Source organism: Myotis yumanensis, unplaced genomic scaffold (assembly GCF_028538775.1).
Source record: "Myotis yumanensis isolate MYYU_CA2020_CCGP unplaced genomic scaffold, mMyoYum1.0.hap1 SCAF_13, whole genome shotgun sequence".
Lineage (NCBI taxonomy): Eukaryota > Metazoa > Chordata > Mammalia > Chiroptera > Vespertilionidae > Myotis > Myotis yumanensis.
The window spans coordinates 22,915,209-22,938,641 of record NW_027223764.1 but is presented as its reverse complement, the minus strand read 5'-3'; the positions used below and the strand labels follow the sequence as shown (position 1 = coordinate 22,938,641).

At 40.9% G+C, this 23,433-nt stretch overlaps 1 protein-coding gene across 4 annotated transcripts in view; it reads left to right on the top strand.

The window, feature by feature from the left end:
• Nucleotides 1–23,433, top strand: part of PLCE1 (phospholipase C epsilon 1) — a 294,253-nt gene that overhangs the window by 170,926 nt on the left and 99,894 nt on the right. For all 4 annotated transcript variants that reach the window (XM_070432674.1, XM_070432673.1, XM_070432671.1 and 1 more), the window contains exon 4: nucleotides 1,397–1,713. In XM_070432674.1, coding sequence (XP_070288775.1) covers nucleotides 1,397–1,713 — 317 coding nt within the window. The remainder of the gene's footprint in view (nucleotides 1–1,396; nucleotides 1,714–23,433) is intronic.

Here is a 23,433-nt window from a genome sequence, read left to right as displayed (position 1 = left end):
TGCTTAATTCCTTCACCTTTACATTAGCTTTGCTGTTGTTTAGTGTCCAGGCCAGATGTCAGTCTGTGCCAGCAAATACAGTGTCATCAGAAGACAGATGAGTTTTATTCTGTCAAAGGGTCAGTAAGGGTGTTTAAGAAATCAAGAATGTAAGAAAGATTCTGGGAAAACCAAACATGGTCCCCTCATGAAGCACCATGAGAAGCGTGAAGGAGGGCTGGCCAGGGAGGGACTGCCAGGAAGGAAAAGATGTGAACTGGCGGAGAGCAAGAACAGTTTGGCCCTCAGGGCAGCATTTCCTGAAGTGGTTCCAGCCAGCACTAGTCACACAGAATGGCACAGTAAGTAGCATATAAAAGTATGGCTCTGGAGAAATACTCGGTTAAGCAATATAAATGGATTCCTTTACTGGCAGACCCCTTTGAAGCTCTAATGGTGTACCCATGTGCCCCATTTATTTCCAGGAATAGAATTTGTGACAAGAATATGTGACGCTTCCCCAACTTAGTGGCCACAAAACGGATCATACTTTGGGAAATTCTGTTCTAGGATTCAGATTTTCAGTTTTTTGAATGAATTGATGGATGATTGGTTAAGTAGATGAATAAATAAATGACATAGGTAGGAAATTAAGAGACAGATTGGAGGGGACGGGAGTGGTCAAAATAAAGTGAATTTGTGCTAAGGGAATAATATTGAGTCTACAAATGCATTAAATACTTTGATATAATGCCCCCCCACACACACACTTCCTCTCCCATGCCATCTTCTTACTACCAGTTGTGGGGCAAGGAAGATTTATTTATTTAGATATGTGTCCTTTCTTCCTGTCCCTTTCTTACTTTGGTAGGTGGTCCATCCCCGCAAATCCCCAAATGGATTTCGGTGGAATCCGGGTTTTGAGGGTGAGATGTTTGCAGAGTAGACCATGAACTTTTGAAACCTTGAGTACAGAGTCCCCAGTTCTCCTGCATGTTTACACATATGTGCACATACATGTACATGCCTCTTCCCCCACAGCCTTCTTTCATTTCATTTCAGTTGCTGTGCCCACACCCACCCTTATTTCTTTTCACTCTGATGGTTAGCACTGCAGGATGAAGAATCAAATGGTACATTTTCCCTGCTATTCTGCAGGTGTGATAGTGAACTGGTTAGGGAATGGTGTGCCAAATCAATTTTACTTCTGAAAATGGGAAACTACTCCTACCCCTAGCCCCAAGGAGGGGGACAAGGAAAGCAGCAAGGCAGATATCAGGTCTCTATAACAAGAAAGATACTATAGAACTGCAGAAACTTTAAGAAACCTACATGACTATGAATGGCTCTCAAGTAGATATCGGTTGTAAGGAAAACCAACCTTGGTGTGACCATGACCTCTGTGGCTTTATTCCAGAACGCCAACCGGGCACCTCTGTGGCCAATTCCAGTGCCCTCCCTTCAAGTTCAGCTGGGATCAGCAAGGAGCTGATTGATCTGCAGCCCCTCATCCAGTTCCCCGAGGAAGTCGCCAGCATCCTGATGGAGCAGGAACAGAATATCTACCGAAGGGTCTTGCCGGTTGACTATCTTTGCTTCTTGACCCAGAACTTGAGCACTCCAGAATGTCAGAGGTCCCTGCCCTGCCTCAAAGCATCCATCTCAGCATCAATTCTTAACTCCCAGAACAGAGAGCACAATGCCCTTGAAGATCTTGTGATGAGATTTAATGAGGTAAGGAGCCACTTTCAGATGTTTTTGTAAGAATTGCTAGTAAGTGGTTTTTAAGCATTTCTCCTTCTTGGTTTGTCTGCTACTGACATCTCATCTACCTGTCTGTCTTGCCACTTCCACGATGACTGCTTTCTTTCCAGGCACTGAGATAAACAACACATTGTCATCCTCCCTCTCACTTCACTCTAACTGACCGAAGCCTAAGTGATGCTATCTCCATCTCATATCATTACCAAGTCCACAAGCCTTCTCCCTTTGGAAAACCAATCCCCAACTTTCCTCCCTTCCCTTCCAAAATATTCTCCCTGTGCCCATTTTCAAATATTCTCCCCCTGGTTTCTTCATGTGCTTTCAATATTAGATGTTTCGATTTTGAGTTTGGTCAGCATGATCTCTGGCCACAGGATCCACTGTCAGGCCTCCTCAGCAGACACTAAACACCAACACCTGGGTCAGGAAAGTGGGGAGGAACGTGGTCTTGAGGGACAGTGAGTCACCCCCTCCTGTCCTCTGATCCCATCAACATCCCCAGCCCCCAGAAAGTCCCTCCAAGGCCTCTGAGACCTTACCAGCCAGTTCTGAGGAGGAAGCTGTGACCAGAGTCTGGGAACACTTGGGAGGGAGGCAGGTCTAGTGGCAACTCGGAGGAGGAGGTCCAACTGGCTGACATGCTGTGACCCTGGAGCAAGGACAAGGGATAGGAAGGAGGAAAGGCAGGTCTCCATGCAGGGCAAGGGTCAGGGATGCTGTGCTGTTGGGCTTAAAGAACACTTTTCCTCCATAGTATAACCACACACTCAAAGTTTTCTGTTCTACAGTTGCTGTCTTTTAGACTTTATTTCTTTTGCCTTGAAGATTAAACACAACTTTCAATTTCTGTCGTTGTTGGTGGTTGGTTTAACTCCACAATTATAGTAGTAAATGCAAAAATTATACTCCCATTCTAGTCCTGTATATCTCTGATTGACAGTGGATCAATCCACCTTTGTTAGTTAAACACTTTGTAATGATAGCAGCTCACCTCACAGTCTCCATAGCCTGCCAATCATGACCCAGATGATGGATGTAAATGTCAGTGACCATGGGGAGGCACAGTGGATGTAGACATGTTAAGGGCTCAGCTCAAGCAGTTAGTTCTGTGCCCAGGTATGTTCCTCAATGGGAGATCCATGACCCTTGGGAATTGCTGATCTCCATCTAACACTGCCCTGCTAATCAGCTACATATACCATTGATTTGCTCCTCACAACCCTGGGAAGCAGATACTGTCATTAGCCCTACACTACCAGTGGGGAAACTGAGGCACAAGGAGATGAAATCATTTGCCCAAGGTTATATAGGTAGTAGGTGGCAATAGTGAGATTCAAACCCACGCTGCCAGGTCCCAGAGCCTGGGCTTTGAACCGCTGTGGTATTCTGCCTCCCACCTGTATCAAGACTCATATTGTGGAGTGGCGCCTGATAAAAATGCAGGTTCCTGGCCCCACCCCACATTGAGTAAAACAGACTCTCTGGGTGTCCGCATGAGAGCTTATAAATCACACTGCCCCAACGCTGTTTTTTAAAATAAATCTCCTGACGATCTTGATTCTCTTTATCAATAAAGCTGGGTGGGAAGTGAAAGTTCCAGTAAACTGTGTGATTTCATATGGGATTTTACTGTATTTTGTGAATTATTTTAAACTTCCAGATCTAGTCACTCTCATATAATGTGGGACCTTGTCCTTATCCTTTGTTGTTGTTATTGTTTTAAATCCCACCTGAACTTAAAAGTGATTTGCCCAACTTTTAAAATCTAATTTTAAATTAATTTTGGAGAAAGAAAACTTGAATTTCTTCCATTCACTGCTATAACCTTAGGAATCCAAGATGAATCAGTGATATCATTAATTCAGAGTTAGTGATCATCGGAACCACAGCTGGGTTGCGGCACGCTTTGGACTATCTCTGAAAATAGTTTAGCTAAGCAACTTCAGAACATAAACAAGATTTCTGGGAAAACACTTAATCTACTTAAGAGAACAGTCTGTTTTCAAGTATTCTCAAGCATCTATTTTCATACAAATTATGGGCATGCAGATTAAAAATCAATCTTATATAGTCATTATAGGCAGATCCCAAATGACCTCTGCTAGGCAAACTGGGATAGCTAAATTCTTGTTTATATACCTTAGGGTGGAAAAGCTGCATTACATTAAAGGGGAATTCTGAAGTTCAGACTTTCACCTATTTAGAATGGTTTTGCCTCCAAATTAGCATGGTTTTACTTTCTGTAAAGAAGAGGAAGGAAAGGAACTAGCATTTATTTACTAGGTGCTCTGGACTAGATAGTTTCACATTTTTAAATCCCATTTAATCCTAAGGACAGTTTTGTAAGGCGGTTGTCATTGTCCCTAACTCACAGATAAAGAAAGTGAAGCTTAAACAACAAAATAAGTAATCATAGTATTGGGTTATGATCTATAGAATAAAATAAATATTTATGAGATCATACTGATATGAATAATTTAATAAATATATCAATGGGAGGGGGTAAGGTACAGCTCTTATTTTTAAAAGAATTTCAATTAATAAGTGTAAAAGGAATGAGGGAAATAGGAAATCATCATTAGGAAACCCCAGTAATAAATTATTATAGGCAAGAACCATTGATGAATTCTAAAATTTTGGTGCAAAACTGTGATAAGAAACAAGATATTTGCATAGTTTAGAAGTATTTCTCCACACAAAACTGGATACACAAAATAACTGTACTTTCTTCAGGGAAGGAAGAGATGTATTTCTTGGAACACTGGAGAATTTGAAAGACAAGAGAGAGAATATTAGCTTCATTGCAGAGGTGTCTGTCACTTAGGGGAGAGGCCAGTGCACTCAGTTAACATACCGTCTGCACTTCTCAGAAGCAGGGCACCATGGTGGATAAGCACTAAGGAAAGTGAGTAATAGTCTGCAGCTGCCAGAAGCTACCAGTCTTAAACTGTAGTCAGGCACGGGCACAAACCACTACCAAAAAAGGCAGAAAGTACATGCAGTGTTAGTGGCACAGATGGTGGGAGCTGAAGTGTCTGGGTGGGAGATCAGAGCTCTTGCTGCTCAGCTCTGGAGTGTGGGGCTGGGCCTCAAGGGATAGCCAGGACAGAGGGGGAACATTGGGGAAGGGAGAACATTCCGGACAAGAAGACAACCAGTTCTTGTCATGAGCAAGACTCATGGTCTAGGGAGTCAGCTTGCTCCAGACTGTCAGTAGAACATGATCAAGAGCTACAAGTTTCCTGAATTTTAACAAATACTTACATGATGACTTAACTGTGGTGTGGAGAAAGAGAAGAAAATCCCTGTGCCTTTCGGGCAATGTTGCATAAAGTTTATTCTTAGGAAAATAAGGTTAAAAGTACAATGCAATTGAAAGTACAGTCATGAAATAACTGAAAGGGTTTGGCTTACATTAAGGAAGCCCAGAAGATAAGTCATTTAAAATCAGTTTAGATCGTGGCTTGGAAGCATTGTTTGTCCCCATCCCCCTTCTCCCACCCAATGTCGAGACTGCACACCAGAGTAACTTCTGAAAAGATCATCTTTTTCTCCTTGCAAGTACACTGAAGCACGCTCAAGGGGTCAGCCCTCAAGCGGTGGTAGTCAAGATTTGTGCTGGGGGTGGGCTCAGTTCTGCTTTGCTTGGTTGGGAGGCAGGTCTTCCTGAACCCTTTTGATCTGGACATATCTCTGTGGTTATAGTCTTGATCTAAAACTCCAAAAAGCCAGAGTTCTCTTTCTCCTTTCAGGTTGAAAAGCCTCCCTTCCCACGAAGACTCTTGCTTTGACACTCAAGTCATATTGTCCTTCTCTCCTCCCCCTGTTTCTTCCTCTCTCCAGCCCACATACCTTTTGATCTTACTGATTTTTAACTCCTCTTATAATAAATTGAAGAGCCATTTCTCTTTTCTAAAGGAGACAAAGAGATTTTGTTGTTGTTGTTGTATATAATTTCACCAAAGAGATTGCATACTTTAGCACATGTGATTGAGAAGAGATGAGAGGCAGATAGAGATTAAAGATCATCTTTACTCCCTTTCCCTTCCCATCTTTTTCTTGTGAAGGTCTGTGGTGGAACAAGGGGGAGACGGATATGTTCCAGAATCACAGTCCTGAGTCACTAGTTCTCAAACAGTATGGCCTCTGCTTCTGTCCTCTTATTCATCCATTGATGACCTTTGTGGTTGGAACTCGTCATGGTCTGCATCTACAGCTGGTCTGTCAACAGAACAAATTTTTTGTTCCACTGCCCACACTACTGCCAGACACTCTTTTGTGTAACAGATAATTGATTACTCTGGCTAAGGACTGGGTTTCAGGTTCAAGAGGCTATTAACGGTTCCACTTTTTCCTTTGCCCTACAAGAGCAGGTTTTGCTTGTTGGGTAGTTCTTAGCAAGACCATTTGTCTGGGCCCCTCTTTCAGACTAGTTAGTCCAGTGGCAGGTCTTGAGCCCAAGATGGAGCCAAATTATGAGAACCCAGAAAACTCAGAGGAATTCCACCTGGCTTGTTGACTCTGCCCCTCACCGCTCTGCCCCATGATCTCTCAACCTCTTCCATTTGGTCAACCTAAGCAATCATCAACCTGCTTCTCTAGCCACACAAAGGTGGGCAGCCCAAAGTGACACTCAGTTGTGGCTTGTTCCTTCCATCTGCTCATTTTCACCAAATGTCAGTTCAACAGTTTAGAGGCCACCCCCTCTATAAAGAACTCCAAGGTGCAGCTTCACTCCTTGGGAAAGAATTGTATGAATAAATAAACCATCTGCCCAGAAGAGGGCTGGTTGAGTCTGGGTCCTCTCAGCCAAAATCATCTAAACTAATAAAAGGGTAGTATGCTAATTAGACTGGGTTGACCAGACATCTTCTGGTCGTCTTGCCTTCCTTCCGGACAAAGCCATGGTGGCGGGGGCCAAGGCAGAGGCGGTTAGGGGCGATCAGGCCAGCAGGGAGGGCAGTTAGGGGCAATCAGGCAGGCAGGCAGGTGAGCGGTTAGGAACCAGCAGTCCCAGACTTCGAGAGGGATCCCGCAGGGATCAGGCCTAAACTGGCAGTCAGACATCCCCCGAGGGGTCCCAGATTGGAGAGGATGCAGGTTGGGCTGAGGGACCCCCCCGCCCCCGTGCATGAATATCATGCACCAGGCCTCTAGTAGGTGATAATCATCATTTTGGCACATTCCAGCATCCAAATATCTGTCTGGTCATAGCCAAGGGAAGACCATTTCAGCACAATAAGGAAAAAGTATGGCAAATGATAATGTGGGGGAGGGTTAGTGTCCTCATGTCCAAACATGTTTCTTCTCTTGAAATATTTTAGGGAAAAAAATCTTGTTTTAAATTTCTACATTCAACCATGTTAGAAAAGTTTTCTTCCAAGGCTTTTCTCCCCCTTTTAAGCAGATGGCCAAAAAAAATTATCTCTTCAGGGCTGCTATGCAAACTTTCTTCCTCATACCTGAACGCTCATGGGACAAATGGTTAATAAAGCTCCCTCCGGGCAAGGGAAATTTCAGCTCACTTTGGAAAACCAGATTTCTTCTTGGGAAAGAACGTCTCCCCGGAGGCACACCTCTGAGAGCAGACAGTGTATTCATTCCCCAGAGCATTTCCTTGCACATTCCCAGCTTAACAGAGATCTTGGTCCAGAAATTTCTGGGCTAAAAAACACAGTAAGCAGTTAAACCACAGAGACTGAGTTGTGCAGGGTAGTGCTCTAAGAGCAAGGTCATTCGTTGGGGCTCATGTGTCCTGGAGACAGTTGACAACACATCATGTTCAGAAAAAAAAGAAGGAAGTAAAGAAAGGGGAAGAGAAAGCAAGCAAGCAAGGCACCACATTTATTTAAATTTACCTTGGACAGTTCTCAGTTATCTACAGATAATTCTGTATTTGTTAAAAAAATAATTTGGGCCCTACCCAGTTTGGTTCAGTGGATAGAGCATCAGCTTGCAGACTGAAAGGTTCCAGGTTAGATTCAGGTCAAGGTCACATAAAAAGCACATGGGGGAGACAGCCAATCAATGTATTTTTCTCACATTGATGTTTCTCTCTCTCTCTGTCCCTCCCCCTCCCTTCCATTCTCTCTAAAAATCAATGGAAAATATCCTTGGGTGAGGATTAACAAAAAAATAATTTGATCCTTGTGCTTCAGTAGAAGACTTGGTTTTGAAACCTTAAATATTCAAACTATTTTGTTACTATGACAGGATATTTTTATTCTCTTGGCCTTCTTGAAGCTCACATCATGTGTCTAGGATTTAACCAACCCAGAAAAAGAACTGCCAAAGCCATTGACCTATTGGCGGCCTGTTTTATTTTGTTTAAAGCAGGGTCGAGTTAGCACTTCAATCTTGGGACTGAAAGAAATAAGAATAAATCCGATGGAAATCGGAAAACAGACAAATAAGAATTTTGACAGAGGCGAGAAGTATTATTATTAATAGTAAAATGACTCCGAGAAGCAGTCCAGCACTCCTCAAGGTCATTCTTTGCCATCAGACATGTCATAAATGACACTGAACACTGTAGGAAAGACCAGGTAGGCCTTAGTCAGAGACTGGGATTTTGAGCCTCTCTCCAGCAGTACAATAACTGACCCTATTTGGATGTTTAATTCTGCTCTTTTAAAAACCACTCTTAGAGATCTTTATGTACATGTAGGAGCCGAGCAGGAAAGTATTTATGCTTTGCCAAGAATTTACATTCACTGAAGAGATTTAAACATGCATAAATCCAGTTGCCTTCTCAATACCTCTCCTTGGCTTTTTTCATTCAACAAGGTTTTATTGAGTACCGTCTTATAAAGTAGATATTATTTTGTGCACTAGGGCTACAGCACCCAGCCCCTGCCCTCATTCTACAATGAGGCTTACATTCTGATATCTAAAAGGCATCTTAAATATGGCCCAAATAGAATTATTAACTTTTCCCTCCCCCATTCATATACTACCCAGTGTCTTCTCCACTTATCCCACACCATCTTCCCCATCTCAGCATCTACCCACGTGCTCAGGCTAACTAACAACCTAGGAGTCATCCTTGATGTACTCTCTTTGTCTAACACTCAACATCCAAACCATCAGCAAGTCTCATTTGCTTTACTGACTGAATACATTCTGAATGAGATCACTCCTTAGCATTGCACCTGCCACCACCTTGGAGGCAGCACTGTTGCACTCATCTCCAGTACTGCTTTCATGCTTGTATACCCTATAATCCATTCTCCACCCAGCAGCCAGAGTGATCTTTTATAACGGAAAGCATGTGAGGTCACTTTCCCTGCTAAAAATCCCCCAGTGGCCTCTCTTTGCATTTAGAATAAAATCTAAAAGGCCAAGATCGTGCAGGGTTTGGCCCCTGTCCACTTCTCCAACCTAACTTTATACCACCCATGCCTCCCTTGCTCCTTGCTAGCCACAGGGACCTACGTTCTGTTCCTGAAAACACAGAGCTAGCTTTCCCCGTTTGGACTTTGTACTTGCTGTTTCCTTTGCCTAAGACCTTCTTCCTCTGCTCATACCACAGCTGCTGTCTTTTACTGATCATATCTCAGGTCAAAAGTCAGAGAAGCTATTGACTTGTTCACTTTTTTTAAAATATATTTTTATTGATTACAGAGAGGAATGGAGAGGATGAGAGAGAGAGAAACATCAGTGATGAGAGAGAATCATTGATCGGCTGCCTCCTGCACGCCCCTCACCAGGGGTCGAGCCCGCAACCGGGGCATGTGCCCCTGATCGGAATCGAACCCGAGACCCTCCAGTCCATGCGCCAATGCTCTATCCACTGAGCCACACCAGCCAGGGCGACTTGTTCACTTTTTACATTTACCTGTGTCTGTGTACTTGTTTGCTTTTTCTTTAGAAACTTGTTTCACTTGTTCATTGCTCTATGTCTGGTTCTTTGCAAAGTGCCAGCTTTATATAGTAGTTGCTCAATAAATAAGTACTTAATGAGTGGGTAATGATAGTTGGTGTTAACAATTGTTTACTGAAATAGACTCTGTTAGAAATACAAAGAAAAGCAAGATATGGCCCTTTGATCTAGGAATTTATCATCTAGTTCAAGGCATATGAGACATAAAATATTGAATAAATACACACAGAAAAGGCAATGCAGAGCACTAATTGTCAGGTGAGAAATCATTGTTAGGGAAGTGCCATGGGTTAGTGGACAGAGTATGATTCTGTGGCTAAGTCTGGATTTGAGTCCATTTTTTGCCACCTACTCACGATAGGACTCTGGGCAAGTAAGTGATATAAACTGATTTCAGCTTCATATCTCTCACCTTAAAGTTGGATAATTTTATCAATTTCACGTGGTTATTGGGTCATTTAATCAAGATAATATATAACATCACCTAGCACAGGATAGGTAGTCAATAAATGGTAACTAGTGTGATCCATGCCAAATGAGAGACAAATGGTGTATGTGCCCTGAGAGGGCAGAGAGAGACCACAGAGGCACATTGCCCTGGGGGGTGACGAAAGGCTTCGGAGCCTTGGAGGTTGCAAAGGGTTTTGCCAGACACAATTATGAACTTTGTCACTGATGAGGTTTCAGAGGTCATGTTATGAAGTCCTGCATGTATCGTGCTGTTGAGTCACTCCAAGTCCTGGTGACCCTGTGAAAGAGTGATGCCCACAGTGTCCTGTCCTCAAGAGCCCTGCTCAGCTCCTGTAGACGGATGCCCATGGCTTCTTTTATGGAGTCAATCCATCTCAGATTTTGTCTTCCTCTTTCCTGCTGCCTTCTGTTTCTCCCAGCACTACTGTCTTTTCCCAAGAACCCTGCCTTGTCACGGTGTGCCCAACACAGGTGTCCAGGGTATTTGTAGAGCTTGAATTCCTATCATCCGCCAAATGAAGGGATCTCGTCCTTGCACATTCTTACCCAGCTTTTCATAAAGAATTTCAAAGACAAAGTTCACTCCATTGCAATGAGCCTATTATGTTGATAGAGCTCCCAAGAAATAACAGAAATTGTGTGTTCCTTTGGTCTGGTTCTTTTGAGGCTAGATGGTCCCCATCTTATCAAAACTTATATCGTTTTTCAATATCCTTCTTAAAAATGAGGCTGCCTAATCTGTTTGGATATACTTCCTTCTTACAACTGGGTAATTCTCCTGGTCTTAATGCCTAACTTTATTGTTGTTGTTTTTTTTCTATTAGCAGTGTCTAATTATTAGCCCAGTTAAAGGTCAACTGAATCCTCTAAACAAAAGGCTGTCGGGCTCATCTTTTCTCTACATGGTTTACTTTGTTGTTTTATCATATGAACGTAATATTTTACATGTGAATTTACTAAATTTGATCTTTCCGGACATTCAAGCCTGTCAAAATAATTTTGAATCTTAATTCAGTTATGAGTTGAAGTAGCTACCACTCCTGATTTTTTTATATTCAGGTTTCGTAAGTGTGCCTCATATACATTTATTCAAATTGTTGGGAAAAAATATCAAGCCAAATAGGAACTAATGGAACGCCTTATGCCACATCACCAGCAACTGCTCCTTGGGTTGATCTTGAACCATCAATCCCCTCTTTGTTAAGTGTTTTTAAGCAATATATGATTTTCCTTAACTCCACAGTCATCTAACATATCTTTCTCATATGACTCTAAATATACCTTTTCATACTCTGAAATAACTTCCTAAAAACAAGACACATTCTCAATATGCAAGTCAAATTATCCACTCAAAAGAAAAAATTTGGTTAATCTGACAATTAGCTACTTGAGAATGTCTAATTTTTCTTCCATTTATTTAGATCAGCGGTTCTCAACCTGTGGGTCACGACCCCTTTGGCAGTCGAACGACCCTTTCACAGGGGTCGCCTAAGGCCATCCTGGATATCAGATATTTACATTTCGATTCATAACAGTAGCAACATTACAGTTGTGAAGTAGCAACGAAAATAATTTTATGGTTGGCTCACAACATGAGGAACTGTATTTAAAGGGCCAGAAGGTTGAGAACCACTGATTTGGATGATGATCATGATGGAGAAATTAATAATGTAGATACTGTTAATTCTGTGCCTTGTGCTGGGTACTATGCCAAACACCTATATAAATACCTAATCATATTTAACTTGTACAAAACCCTGAGAGATGGGAATCGTTGCTTTATCTTATAAATAAGAAAATTGAAATTCAGAAAAGCTACATAGTTTGCCCCATATCACAGCTAAAAAGTGTCCAAACCAAGATGAAATTCAGGCTTTTGTGACCCCCAAACCCCAAACTCATTGTTATATTGCTGTACATAAAGTATTATGCATCTACTTGCACAATAAACAATTATACCATGGGAGGAAATGTCATGAATAAAGAAATGGCGGTATAAAATGCTTTGTTTGAGGGATTTAGGGGGTAACCAAGTAAGACCAGAGCAGTATCTCCCACAGTAAGTTGTGTGGGAGTTCAGTGTGCATTCTGTGGCAAAATAGTGCCCCATGGTCTAACATACATGTGGTATGCTGGGTAAGCAATGATAGCTAAGGTTTGTTTTCATTGCAGAACTTCTCAAGTCATTTATTATGCTAATGTACATTGAAACACTCTCAGAATGCAGCATTTCACAAATATACGTGAGTACTAAGTACCTATAGGGCAGGGGTGGGCAACCTTTTTGTGAGTGCATGCCAAAACTATCAAAATCTCTGACTCAAAATTCTTCTGCATGCCAACCCTAATTTTTTGAGAACATGTTACGCCTACTTGATATCTCTTAAGGTGTACGTATGTGAAGAACCTTGAAGAAATAATAAAATTCATTCAAGCGACAAAAACACAGTATATGATGATGAAAAAAAACATTTTTTAATGTATACATGTACACTGATAGTCTGACAGAAAACTTTATGACTCCATTTGATATTATCAGTGGGACTTTTGCTGCTGCATCACTGATGACAGAAATTTTACATCAGGTTTATATTTCGTGACCTTCAGAGATATGCACAAGCTACTACTTTCATCCGTCACTACTCCTATTACGAGACTTAACAAAATTCATCACTGAGAACAAAGATTCACAAGCATATGTGACTGAAACCAAAACACTGCTCAGTTCTAGGAAGGCAGGGAGAGTTAAGGCAGAGGCATAGAAATTGCTCTTCCCCTCTCTCATCAATCCATGTCTATGGTCTTTAAGATAACTTTTTATGTAAAATTATTTATTTATCTAAGATGCACCTACACTGAATTTATCTGAAAAATAAAAAAGTCGATATTAAGAAAAAAATTGTAAATGGAAGATTATAAGAGAGGGTTTCACGTGCCAGCATTTTGCATGCCATGTTTGGCACATGTGCCAGGGTTTGCCCAACCCTGCTATAGGGGAAGTAGGTGGGTCTGTCATAATAGGGGAGAAGATGGGGGGAGGAAGGGCTTTAATGCCTCAGGCTCCTGAAGCAGTGTAGCCGCAAATGCTCAAGAGTCGGAGATGGAGCAGGGAAGGAAAGAAGGATTCAGTTCTAGGTCAAAGCAGGGCAGATTCTGGAGAAGATGAAGTCTAGGTCCCCCAAGTCCTGGCATGTGGGCCTGAGCCATATGGATTTATAAGGTGAGACCTTAATCTCACGCTTCAGATTTCATAAGCCTCACACAAACATAAGTTTCATTCCTTTATCATGACACCTCCCACTTTAAAAATTATACAGACTCTAAAATTGTGAATAAGTCATTAGGGCAGAAAACACACAGCACTGGCCCTGGATAGAAAATGCAGCCGAGGAGCGTGTTGGCATTTTCAGCCAGCACCACATCTTCCAGCCTCTCACCCTCTCCCCCTACCCTGAGAACCCACAGCCACCTGATGCCCTCAGTACCCCAAATCCTGTCCAAGTTGTCATCTTATTGTTATGAGTCATTTTTGTAATTTGTAAAATACTCTCTTCAATGAGAAGTAATATCATCATATATTTGTGGCAGTTCTTTATCTGGATCAGTCAAATAAGTAAGTGCCACAAATACTTCCTAGAAGTAGAGAATATAAAAATCTGTATATTTATAATCCTTCATACTTTGTAAGAAGCTCTCTAGTTATATATAAAACATGATATCTTAATTCTTAGATGAAGAAATCAACAGTCAATCTTAGGGAAATTTTTAAGACACATTTAAATTAAAACCTTTAATCAAATGGTGTGCACATTTATACCGTGATTTATATTTATGCAGCGCTCTTCACATGCATTATCTCATTTGATCCTTATAGGGCCACTCTGACTTGGGATCTGGGCTTCAGTCTGTCCTGTTGACTCCAAGTCAGGGCTCCTCTCCCTTGATTAATCACCTCTGCCTCTCACTCCTGCTGCATGCCTAGCATTTGGATAGACACTCTGAGAGCCACTTTTCTAAAAAGTCATGCTGTAGAACCCTGGTTTTTCAACCTACTTTAGAGGAGAAAGGGGAAAAAGATGGATGGTTCAGTACCTTTCCAAAACACCTTTGCAGCCCTTTTCCTTTTGTGTGATGATATTTCCAGTGCACATTGGCATAGCGAAGCCTCGAGAAGTCCAGCAGTAAGGGCACTTCCAATTCACCAGGATTTGTCAAAGCTTTTGACCTGCAACTTTCTTTCCCTGCTCTTTCTCTAATTTGCAGAACACACTCTCTTGAAATGACTGGAGACAAAAATTATTAAGGAATACAAAGTGCACATGTGAAATGTTTAAATTATCTGACAGCTGACATATGTTCCAGCCTTTCTCCTCTCCTCCCCGCTAGAATGAGAGCTTCAGGTCAGTGAGGGCTGGACAGTCCAAGTTCAGTCAAATGAATGAAAAGCAAAGAGGAGGACGGCAGGGAGGACTTTTCAAGTGAGGGAGCCAGCTTGATCAAACATATTCTGGGCAGGATCATGTGTGATACATTCAGGAAGACCCACCAGGAGAGAGTAGAAGATGACAAGGGACCTGATGTAGGAAGCTGGTGAGAATAAAAGGGCCCCCAATAGTTTAGAAAAATAATGTCAGTAGTAGTGCAGTGACCAATTGGATAGGAAGGCTGAATAATAAAGAACGTTAAAGATGTTCTTCAGACTTTCCAGGCAGGACATTTGGAATACATGGGGCACCTGTAGCAGCATCTGGGCAGTCGCAAAGACCAACCAATGTGGTTAAGAGCACATGCTTTGATTCATACAAGAGCATGTTATTTTACTCAGGGTTCAAATCCTGACCTTGTTAGGTATTAGCACTGGGATTTGACCAAATCACTTTATTTCTCTGAGCTTATTTCCCTAACTATAAAAGGGGCTAAGAGTAGTTTCCTCATGAGTTGTTGTAAAGGTTAAGTAAGTTCATGAATTTTTAGCTCAGGATAGTGCCTAGCACAGTGTAGGTGCTCAGTGAGCATTAATTGTTATTTCTATTATTGCTACTGTTATTATCATCATTTTGTGAGGAAATAATTCAATTTGGGACATGCTGGTTTTAAGGTGAGAATAAAGTAAGACCTTTATTTAAGTGGGTTTCTTGTAGACAGTAGGAGGTAGGAGCCTGGAGCTAGTGTACTAGGAGATCGAGGCTGCAGATACAACTTGGAAGTAATCCCTATATAAGAAATGGCTACACCACGAGAATTAATCTGTTTCCTAAGACACCGAAGTCTTTTTAAAGGGTCAAGCTTTGGTGACTCCCACTGTCAGAGCAGATAAAAGGATCCAGTGAGAAGGCAGTATGGGTGATGAAAACCAGGAGAAGAATTTCCAAGATGAGTATACATTATCCTGAACCAGAGAAGTTGAGAAGTGCATAGTAGAAAGTCCCGAATGGTGAACAGATGGCTGAATGACGCAGCATTACTCACCTGTCCTCTAAACTGGGCTCACCTGAAGGGTTGTCTTCTGAGGCCAAACTTGCAGAAGGATTTCTACACACTAGAGCAGAGAGGACACTAAAAGCACGTGTTGTACAAGCAATAGTTAAAGAAACTTGGATTGTTTTCCCAAGATGCAAGACTTCTAAGGTGGTCAGGATAGGTCCATTTCAGTATTTGAAGGGTTGCCATGAAGATCAAATTGAGTTGTTCTTTGCGATTTTAGCAGGCAGAACTAGGTCCAGTCATTTCATCTCGGCCTTAAAGCAGGATGTTCCTGAGGTAGTGAGCTTCTTATAACTGGAGACATTTCACACAGAGCCTGGCTGGTTGGCTGCAAAGCTGTGAAGAAACTTCTGGTGGGTTGGGAGGTCGACCTAGACCAGCGGTCAGCAGACTGCGGCTCGCGAGCCACATGCGGCTCTTTGGCCCCTTGAGTGTGGCCACGAAGTTTCAATTGCACTGTACGTGCACGCCCACATGTGGTGTTTTGTGGAAGAGCCACACTCAAGGGGCCGCAGTTTGCCAACCACTGACCTTGACAAACTATGACCTATCAGGCCAAATCCATCCCACCACCTGTTTTAGCTTCTGAGCTAAGAATGATTTTTACATTTCTTAGTGATTTTTAAAAATCAAAAGAAGAATATTTTGTGATAGGTGAAAGTGGTATTAAATTCAAATTTAAGTGTCCATTAGTAAATTTCTATTGAAACGCAGACATGTGCAATACGTTGAAGCATTGTCTACGGCTTCTTTCACGCTGCAGTGGTGAGGCTGAATAGTTACAAGAGAGGAGTTCACAAAGCCTGAAATTTTTATCATCTGGCCATTTAAGAAAAAGTTTGAGATCATCTAGTGGCCTTTTTTCAACTGGGCAATCCTGTGAGGGAGAAAAGTGTTTCCCTTTGATTTGGGTAAGAAGCCATGTATCAGCCCAATAGCCAATAGGGATGGAAAGCCAGGGTGCAGTGGTGAGAAGATGTAGGTCATGGATTGGGAATACTTGTTTGAGAAATCTGACCGAAAACAAAGGTGAAAACTTGGATGGGGGCTCATCAGACCAGCACCGTGCAGGGAAGGTACTTAGGGTGGATAGGAAGACATATATATATGTTTCTGTCAGAAGAGCGACATAAACTCTTTTCCTGTGCTTGATCAACCCAATGGTATTCTTTGCATCTGCTCTATTTTATGGCATAGTTAAATATATCTGTTGTCATATCTCTCAGCAAGAGGGGATTTTCTAAATGTTCTTGTTTATAAATGTGCAGAAATTTTTTGCACAGAGAGCCATGCTTTTGTTGGCCAAAGAAAGTGAACACTTGCTGATTTTCTGGCAGTCCTAACAAAAATACTGAAGTGTATTTATACTCTGGGGGCCAGAATGAATTTCAAAATGACAGTGCTCAGATACATAATCAGCCCAGCTTTCCTCTCGTGCCTCCACCAGGTTTAACAACTTTGTCAAATCCCTTCCTCTGAAATCCACTTCTGCAAGTAAATTGAAATCCATTCTCTCTACTGCCGTAAACACAAGGCGGGCTTCCCAGCTAGGCTTTCAAAAGCGTGGTCCCCACACCAATGGATGAAATAAGCAGGCAAAATCCACGGAAAGTATCGTATGAAACTATCTTTCTTTTAAAAGCAAAAGTTTTATTGCTTCTTACAATGTGCTGTCCTTAGTAATGTCTCATAATCATCTCAAACATGTTTACTTCACACTGTTTTGAAGTATAATGGTATTCCAGTAGAATTTCAAGTAAAACACAGGAATTTAGTTACATTTCTTTTTCCAAACAAGGCAAGATACTTATGTATTTCAATATAAATAACTGTGTGCCAATGAGGGAGCCAGATATTCTACTAATAAAAATCCACACAGAATCAGATATCCCACTTTGGCTGACAGTTTTGCCATTCTTTCCCAGGGGAATTATATGACAACTATTAACAAGCACTACATTCACCATTTGGTTTTCACGTTCACTCTTTATCTCTGTGGCAATACCAAGAGAAAACTAGCTGTCTGCTCTTAATTCTCCAGTAAATCCTTTTGCCAACCAAGTAGGGTTCAGGCATCTTAGCCACATTCAAGGGGCTCTAAATTGTACCTGTCCAGTTTTCTCCTCCACGAATCCCTACGTGTCCCGTTCACATCTGTCAACCTGGATGACTCAATGCTGCTCTGTGGGAAGTGGCAGGAACACTGCACATGGTGCACAAAGGGGCAGGTCTGGTGAGAGCACTTACTCTGAGATTCGAATTCAAATCCCAGCTCTACCACTTACTGTTGTGGAACCCCAGGCAAGTTTCTTAACCATTCTACACCTTAGTCTCCTCATTTGTAAAATTGTGCTATTAACACCAACCCCACCAATAGGGTTGTTACAAGAATTAAAAGAGATGATTTGGGGAAATGTGTTTGCCTCAGTGGTTGACCTAGACTCAAGAACTCAATAAATAACTAATGATGAAGATAATGATTCTAGAAAACTAATAATTCTGAATCACTTACTTAGAATAGATAAGAAATTTTACTTTGCTTCCAATACTATAACATTTGCAAAGTATCAGGAAGTTTGGGAAATGGAGGTCACCATTTTGAATTATTACAAAGGTGATAGAGATATTGACATTAAAGTTGGTTCTACTGTCTATATCTGGATCCACACAATAGAGAAACTACATCCAAAGTAAAATTTTTTAACGTTTTTCAATCCATACCTTCTTTCAAAATGTTTTTAAAAAGAACTCATATCCACATATAATGTGATTTGGTAATTCGAAATTTAGTTGATAGTATGTCTAAAAGCATTTATAATGTTGAATGTACATTTTAAAAATATTACATGCTCTCCTCTCCTTACCTGTCCTGCCCTAACCCTGGCTGACGAGCATCACCTTCCCCAAGATAATAATCCCAGTCAGAGAGAAAAAGTGGTGGGCTGGTCCAGATGCCACATGATAGTTCTAGGAGTTTATGATTTAGGGACTACATATCCAAATGCTGCAGATCCAAGCCTTCCCCTAACAAGAAAGAAATCCCTGTGTAAAGGGACTGAATGAGAAAAGGCATGTGGGGGGGCAGAAGTTTGGGTTTATAAATGTCACCCTAAGAATTAGGGACTTTTTAATTTTTTCAGAAGAGGAGTGACATGACATGTTAGAGAACACCTCCACACCAGTGATTCCCTTTCTCTTGGAAAGAGAGAGTAGTAGGGGGAAAAGACATTCTATCAGCAATATAACTCCCTGAAGATTGTGAAAACCTCTTTCTTAGAAATCCTTAATAAAACAGTGCACACCATCTGCTTGGGATAGTTTCAGGACTCAAGTTAGCTAACCCTGGCTTCACGATCCTGACGTCAGGAAATCTCTCCCATTTCTGTGCCATGACTCTAAAACCGGCCAAGGAAATAGCAAGATCATGAGTTTGGAATCTTTGTTCTGCTGCTAGCCAGCCATGTGACATTGAGCAAGTCTCTTAGCCTCTAGGCATCAATTTCACTACATAAGACAAAGGATTAGACCAGTTGATCCCCAGTCTCCTTAGAACTTGAGGCCTGGAGTCTGATCTCCCCAAGTTTGAATCCCAGCTGCATTGTGTAATTGACCTAAGTTTTCTAAGCCTCCCTTTGTCCATCTGTCAAATGAGCATGGGTAAGGTTGTCATGATCGATAAATGCCATCTATTGTTATTAAATCCTTATGCTTAATACATAAGGTGAATTGAAAGTAATGCTGAATGCACACAAATGGAATCATACAATATGTGGTCATTTGTGAGTGACTTCTTTCACTTAGCATAATGTTTTCCAGGTTCATCCACATGATACTTTATTTCTTTATTTCTTTTTACAGCCAAAAAAATATTTCATTGTATGAATATATCTCATTTTGCTTATCCATTCATTGGTTGATGGATGTTTGTATTGGTATTACTTTTTGGTTATTATACACTAGAGGCCCAGTGCATGAAATTCATGCACCGGGGGATGGGGGGAGGTCCCTCAGCCCAGCCTGTGCCCTCTTGCAGTCCAGGAGCCCTTGGGGGATGTGCAACTGACAGCTTAGGCCCGCTCTCCGCGGGGAGCAGGGCTAAGCCATCAGTTGGACATCCTTAGCGCTGCTGCGGAAGCAGGAGAGGCTCTGGCTGAGCAGCACTCCTCCTGTGGGAGTATACTGACCACCAGGGAGCAGCTCCTGTGTTGAGCATCTGCCCCCTGGTGATCAGTGTGCATCATAGTGATGGGTCATTCCACTGTTCGGTTGACTTGCATATTAGCCTTTTATTATATAGGATAATTCTACTGTGACATCCATGTATTCATTTTTGTACAGATGTATGTTTTTATTTCTGTTGGATGTATACTTAGGAGTGGAATTGCTGGATTAAATATAACTCTTTTTTAGAATTTTAAGGACATACCAAATTGTGTTCCAAAGTGCCTGTACCATTTTGCATTCTCACCAGCAACAGATGAGGGTTATGATTTCTCCACACCCTTGTCTACACTTTCTATTCTCTTTCTTTTTTATTATAGCCATACTTGTAAGTGTGAAATGGTTTTGCTTTGATTTTCTAAATGGCTAATAGTGTTCAGTATCTTTTCTTGTGCTCACATTTATATATTTTATTTAGATAAATCTCTATTCAAAGTCTTTCTCACAACATGTCTGACAAAGGAACATGACATTAAGATACAGTCTCATACCTCATAGATTGGCTATTGTCATTCTAATCTAAGTCCTCAAGTATGAATGTGTTTCCTGGTTAAGGAAGGTGTGGACAAGAAGAGAGGGGTCAGCACTTAAGATTCTCACTCTACCTGGCATTATGTCTATCAGCAGAGAGAACAGAAAATCCGTTGTTTACTTGAAATGGACTTGAAGATGGAACACTTGGGTTCAATTCCTGGTTTTGTTAATGACTACGAACAAGTTGCTTACTAGATAGCTTCTTTAAACCTCTTTTAAACTCCTCCTTTTCATTTATCTTCACTCATACTTTCAATGGAATTCTACATACAGTAGAATCCATCTCTTTAGTGTACAGTCTGAGTTTTGACAAATGCACACAGTTGTATAATGGCCAACACAATCAAGATAGAGAATACTTCCCTTGTTCCAAAAGTTCCTCTTTCTCCTGTGTAGTCAATCTCTTCTTCTACTGCAAACCTCTGGGAATTGCTGGTATGATTCCTCTCTTTACCCTTTTGCCTTTTGGAGAATGTCATATAAATGGAATCTTACAGTAGATGACCTTTTGAGCTTGACTTTTTTTCATTTAGCATAAAGCATTGGAAATTCATTATTCTAAATGAATCATGGTTACCGCACATATCAGTAATTTGTTCTGAATAGTATTTCCTTGTGTGTATATGCATCGCAGTGTATTTATCCATTCATCAGTTGAAGGACATTTGGATTATTTTTAGGGTTTTGTGGGTTGTTGTTTTGTTTTCAATTATGAATTAAGTCACTAAAAAACATTCTTAAACAGGTGAAAATAGGTTTTTATTTCTCTTGGGCAAATGCTAGCCTATTTTGCAAAGTGTTGTGCAGTGTCTGAATCGTTTGGCCTTCCCAGCAATATGTGAGAGTTCCAGTTACTCCACATCCTCACCAGCACTTGTCAGGAGCCTCCATGTTTTCATCTGGAACAGCAACCTCTGCCTTACTGCTCTCTCAGGATTGTTAGATAGAAATAAAAGTGAAATAACATAAGCAGAGTGCTTTGTAAACTGTAAAGTGCTATACCTACGTAAGAAATACTGCTGCCTCTGATGATAATGGTTATGTTCACTTACACATAAAACGTGTTTCCCACATGAGCTAAATGTTTCATTTCCCCCCTACATCTTGGCAGAAAAAGTGAGTTATAGCAATCTAAAGCAGTAAGAGGTTTCGCCTTAGATGCATTCTGGAGTTTATTTTGGCTCCAGTTTTTTAACTTTTCACAGAAGCAGATAAATGACCAAGATGTAAATAAATCTTCAAATGTGAGTCAGTTTTGTAAAGAAAAATGACCCTATGTGATGGGTGTCAACAGGAGTGGAGTCAGTATGACATGCTGTGGGAGAAATAAATGCAGGCCTGACCAGGCAGAGTCCCCAGGGCAAGGCGTTCGGGCTGGCTGCAGCAGTTAAAAGGACTGGCTATCCAAAATGGGTAGGAAAACTGACAATAAAAGTAATCATTTCAACTTATTTCTTTCAAATTTGAAATTTACTTCTTTCCATATTAGAAACAAAGGCATCAGAAACAAACAAGCAGAAGGTTTTCTTTTTGACATCAGTAGAAACTAGTGTTTAAAGCAGCATACAGATGGTTGCATATAGAAATATTTATAGATATGCATATCCACAGATTAGTATACACACATGTATTTCCTTGCTTTGTCATCTGAAAGGTCCTAGAAACAACTGACACCCCAGGAGCAATATGCACACCTCGCCCCCAGATCTTGGCTTCTAACACCATTCTCCAATAAAGGGCTTCCTGGTGAAATGGCTGATTCTGAGACTCCGGCAGGTCGTGCACAGAATGAACCTGGAGCACTGGTGGTGCTAGGATGTAAGGAAGTGGTCCCCAAAAACCCACAATAAAGGGGAGTTGTCAAAGAGACACGGGCGCCAAACTGGAACAATTTGAGCAACAAAATAAAATAGTATTAGATTATAGCCTGTTGTGACTTTGTTAAATTAATATTTAAAATAGAAGCCCGAGGTGTTGAATGGCTCAACAAAAGACAGCAAGGGAGAGTGAAATAGAGAAGTTCATTGCTCACGAGTCCTGGAGGGGCTACCCGGGGAAGTGCAGGTAGAGAGAGGGAGGCAAGACAATATTGATAGATTATTATTAACTAAATTTCATACTTTGAAAGTATGGAACTCAGTTCATTATAATCTAGCAATATTGTTTTATTAATTGCGACACGTGTACCATACTAACGAAAAACAATAATAAAGGGGGAAATTAGGCCCTGAATATATGGAAATTCTCTGTACTATCCTTGCTATTTTTCTGTAAATCTAAAAACATTCTAAAACACTAAATTTACTTGTTAAAAAAACAAAAGTTATCTCCTCACAAAATAAGAAATACAAAGACCAAAACTTGTATTTGTTTATATAGAACACTTTGCCCCACTGAAAAATATTCCCTGGGGAGTTTCAGTTTAATCTTGATAAAATTTTAAACAAGATAAGTTTTTTCAAAGGGTGCATGACTTGAATTATGTGAGCTTCAAATGAAACATTTATTATGATTTTTTATTGTTTGTTCATTGAGATACCCAACAAGAAAGATAACACTCTATGGGAGGAGGGCATTTTTTTTCTAAATCTTAAAAAAAAATTGAGAAGGAACTGGTTTAAAAATAATCCAGCAGATAATTATTCAGAATATCAGGCACAAAATCAAAGGCCACTCTTTCTGCCAAGTTAATAAAAATAAAAAAAAATCCAACTTGGTTTTAGTTCTCTTAATGGTATTTAGTTTTGCTTTTCAGATTAACAAATATGAACAACTGTGCAAATAAGATCAACTTAAAAATTTTATAGAACCCAATATTGGTATAATATGACCACAGCGTGTAGAGTATGTCCACATACAAACATCTGGACCATCTGGGTCAGTCATTCAAGATGTTTTATACCAAGGGAAACTCCCATATTCCTTTTATCAACTTAATTTATTCCTGGCCGGGAGTACCCTTTCCTCTCCCTTAGATAATAGTGATGCCTTTAAAGGATATGGAGCAAAAAATAAATAAATACATAAAGGATATGGAGCAGTTTAGTCGTTCATTGCTTTCTAGTGAGCTTCCTGTAACAGAAAGTTTCTGGCAAGAT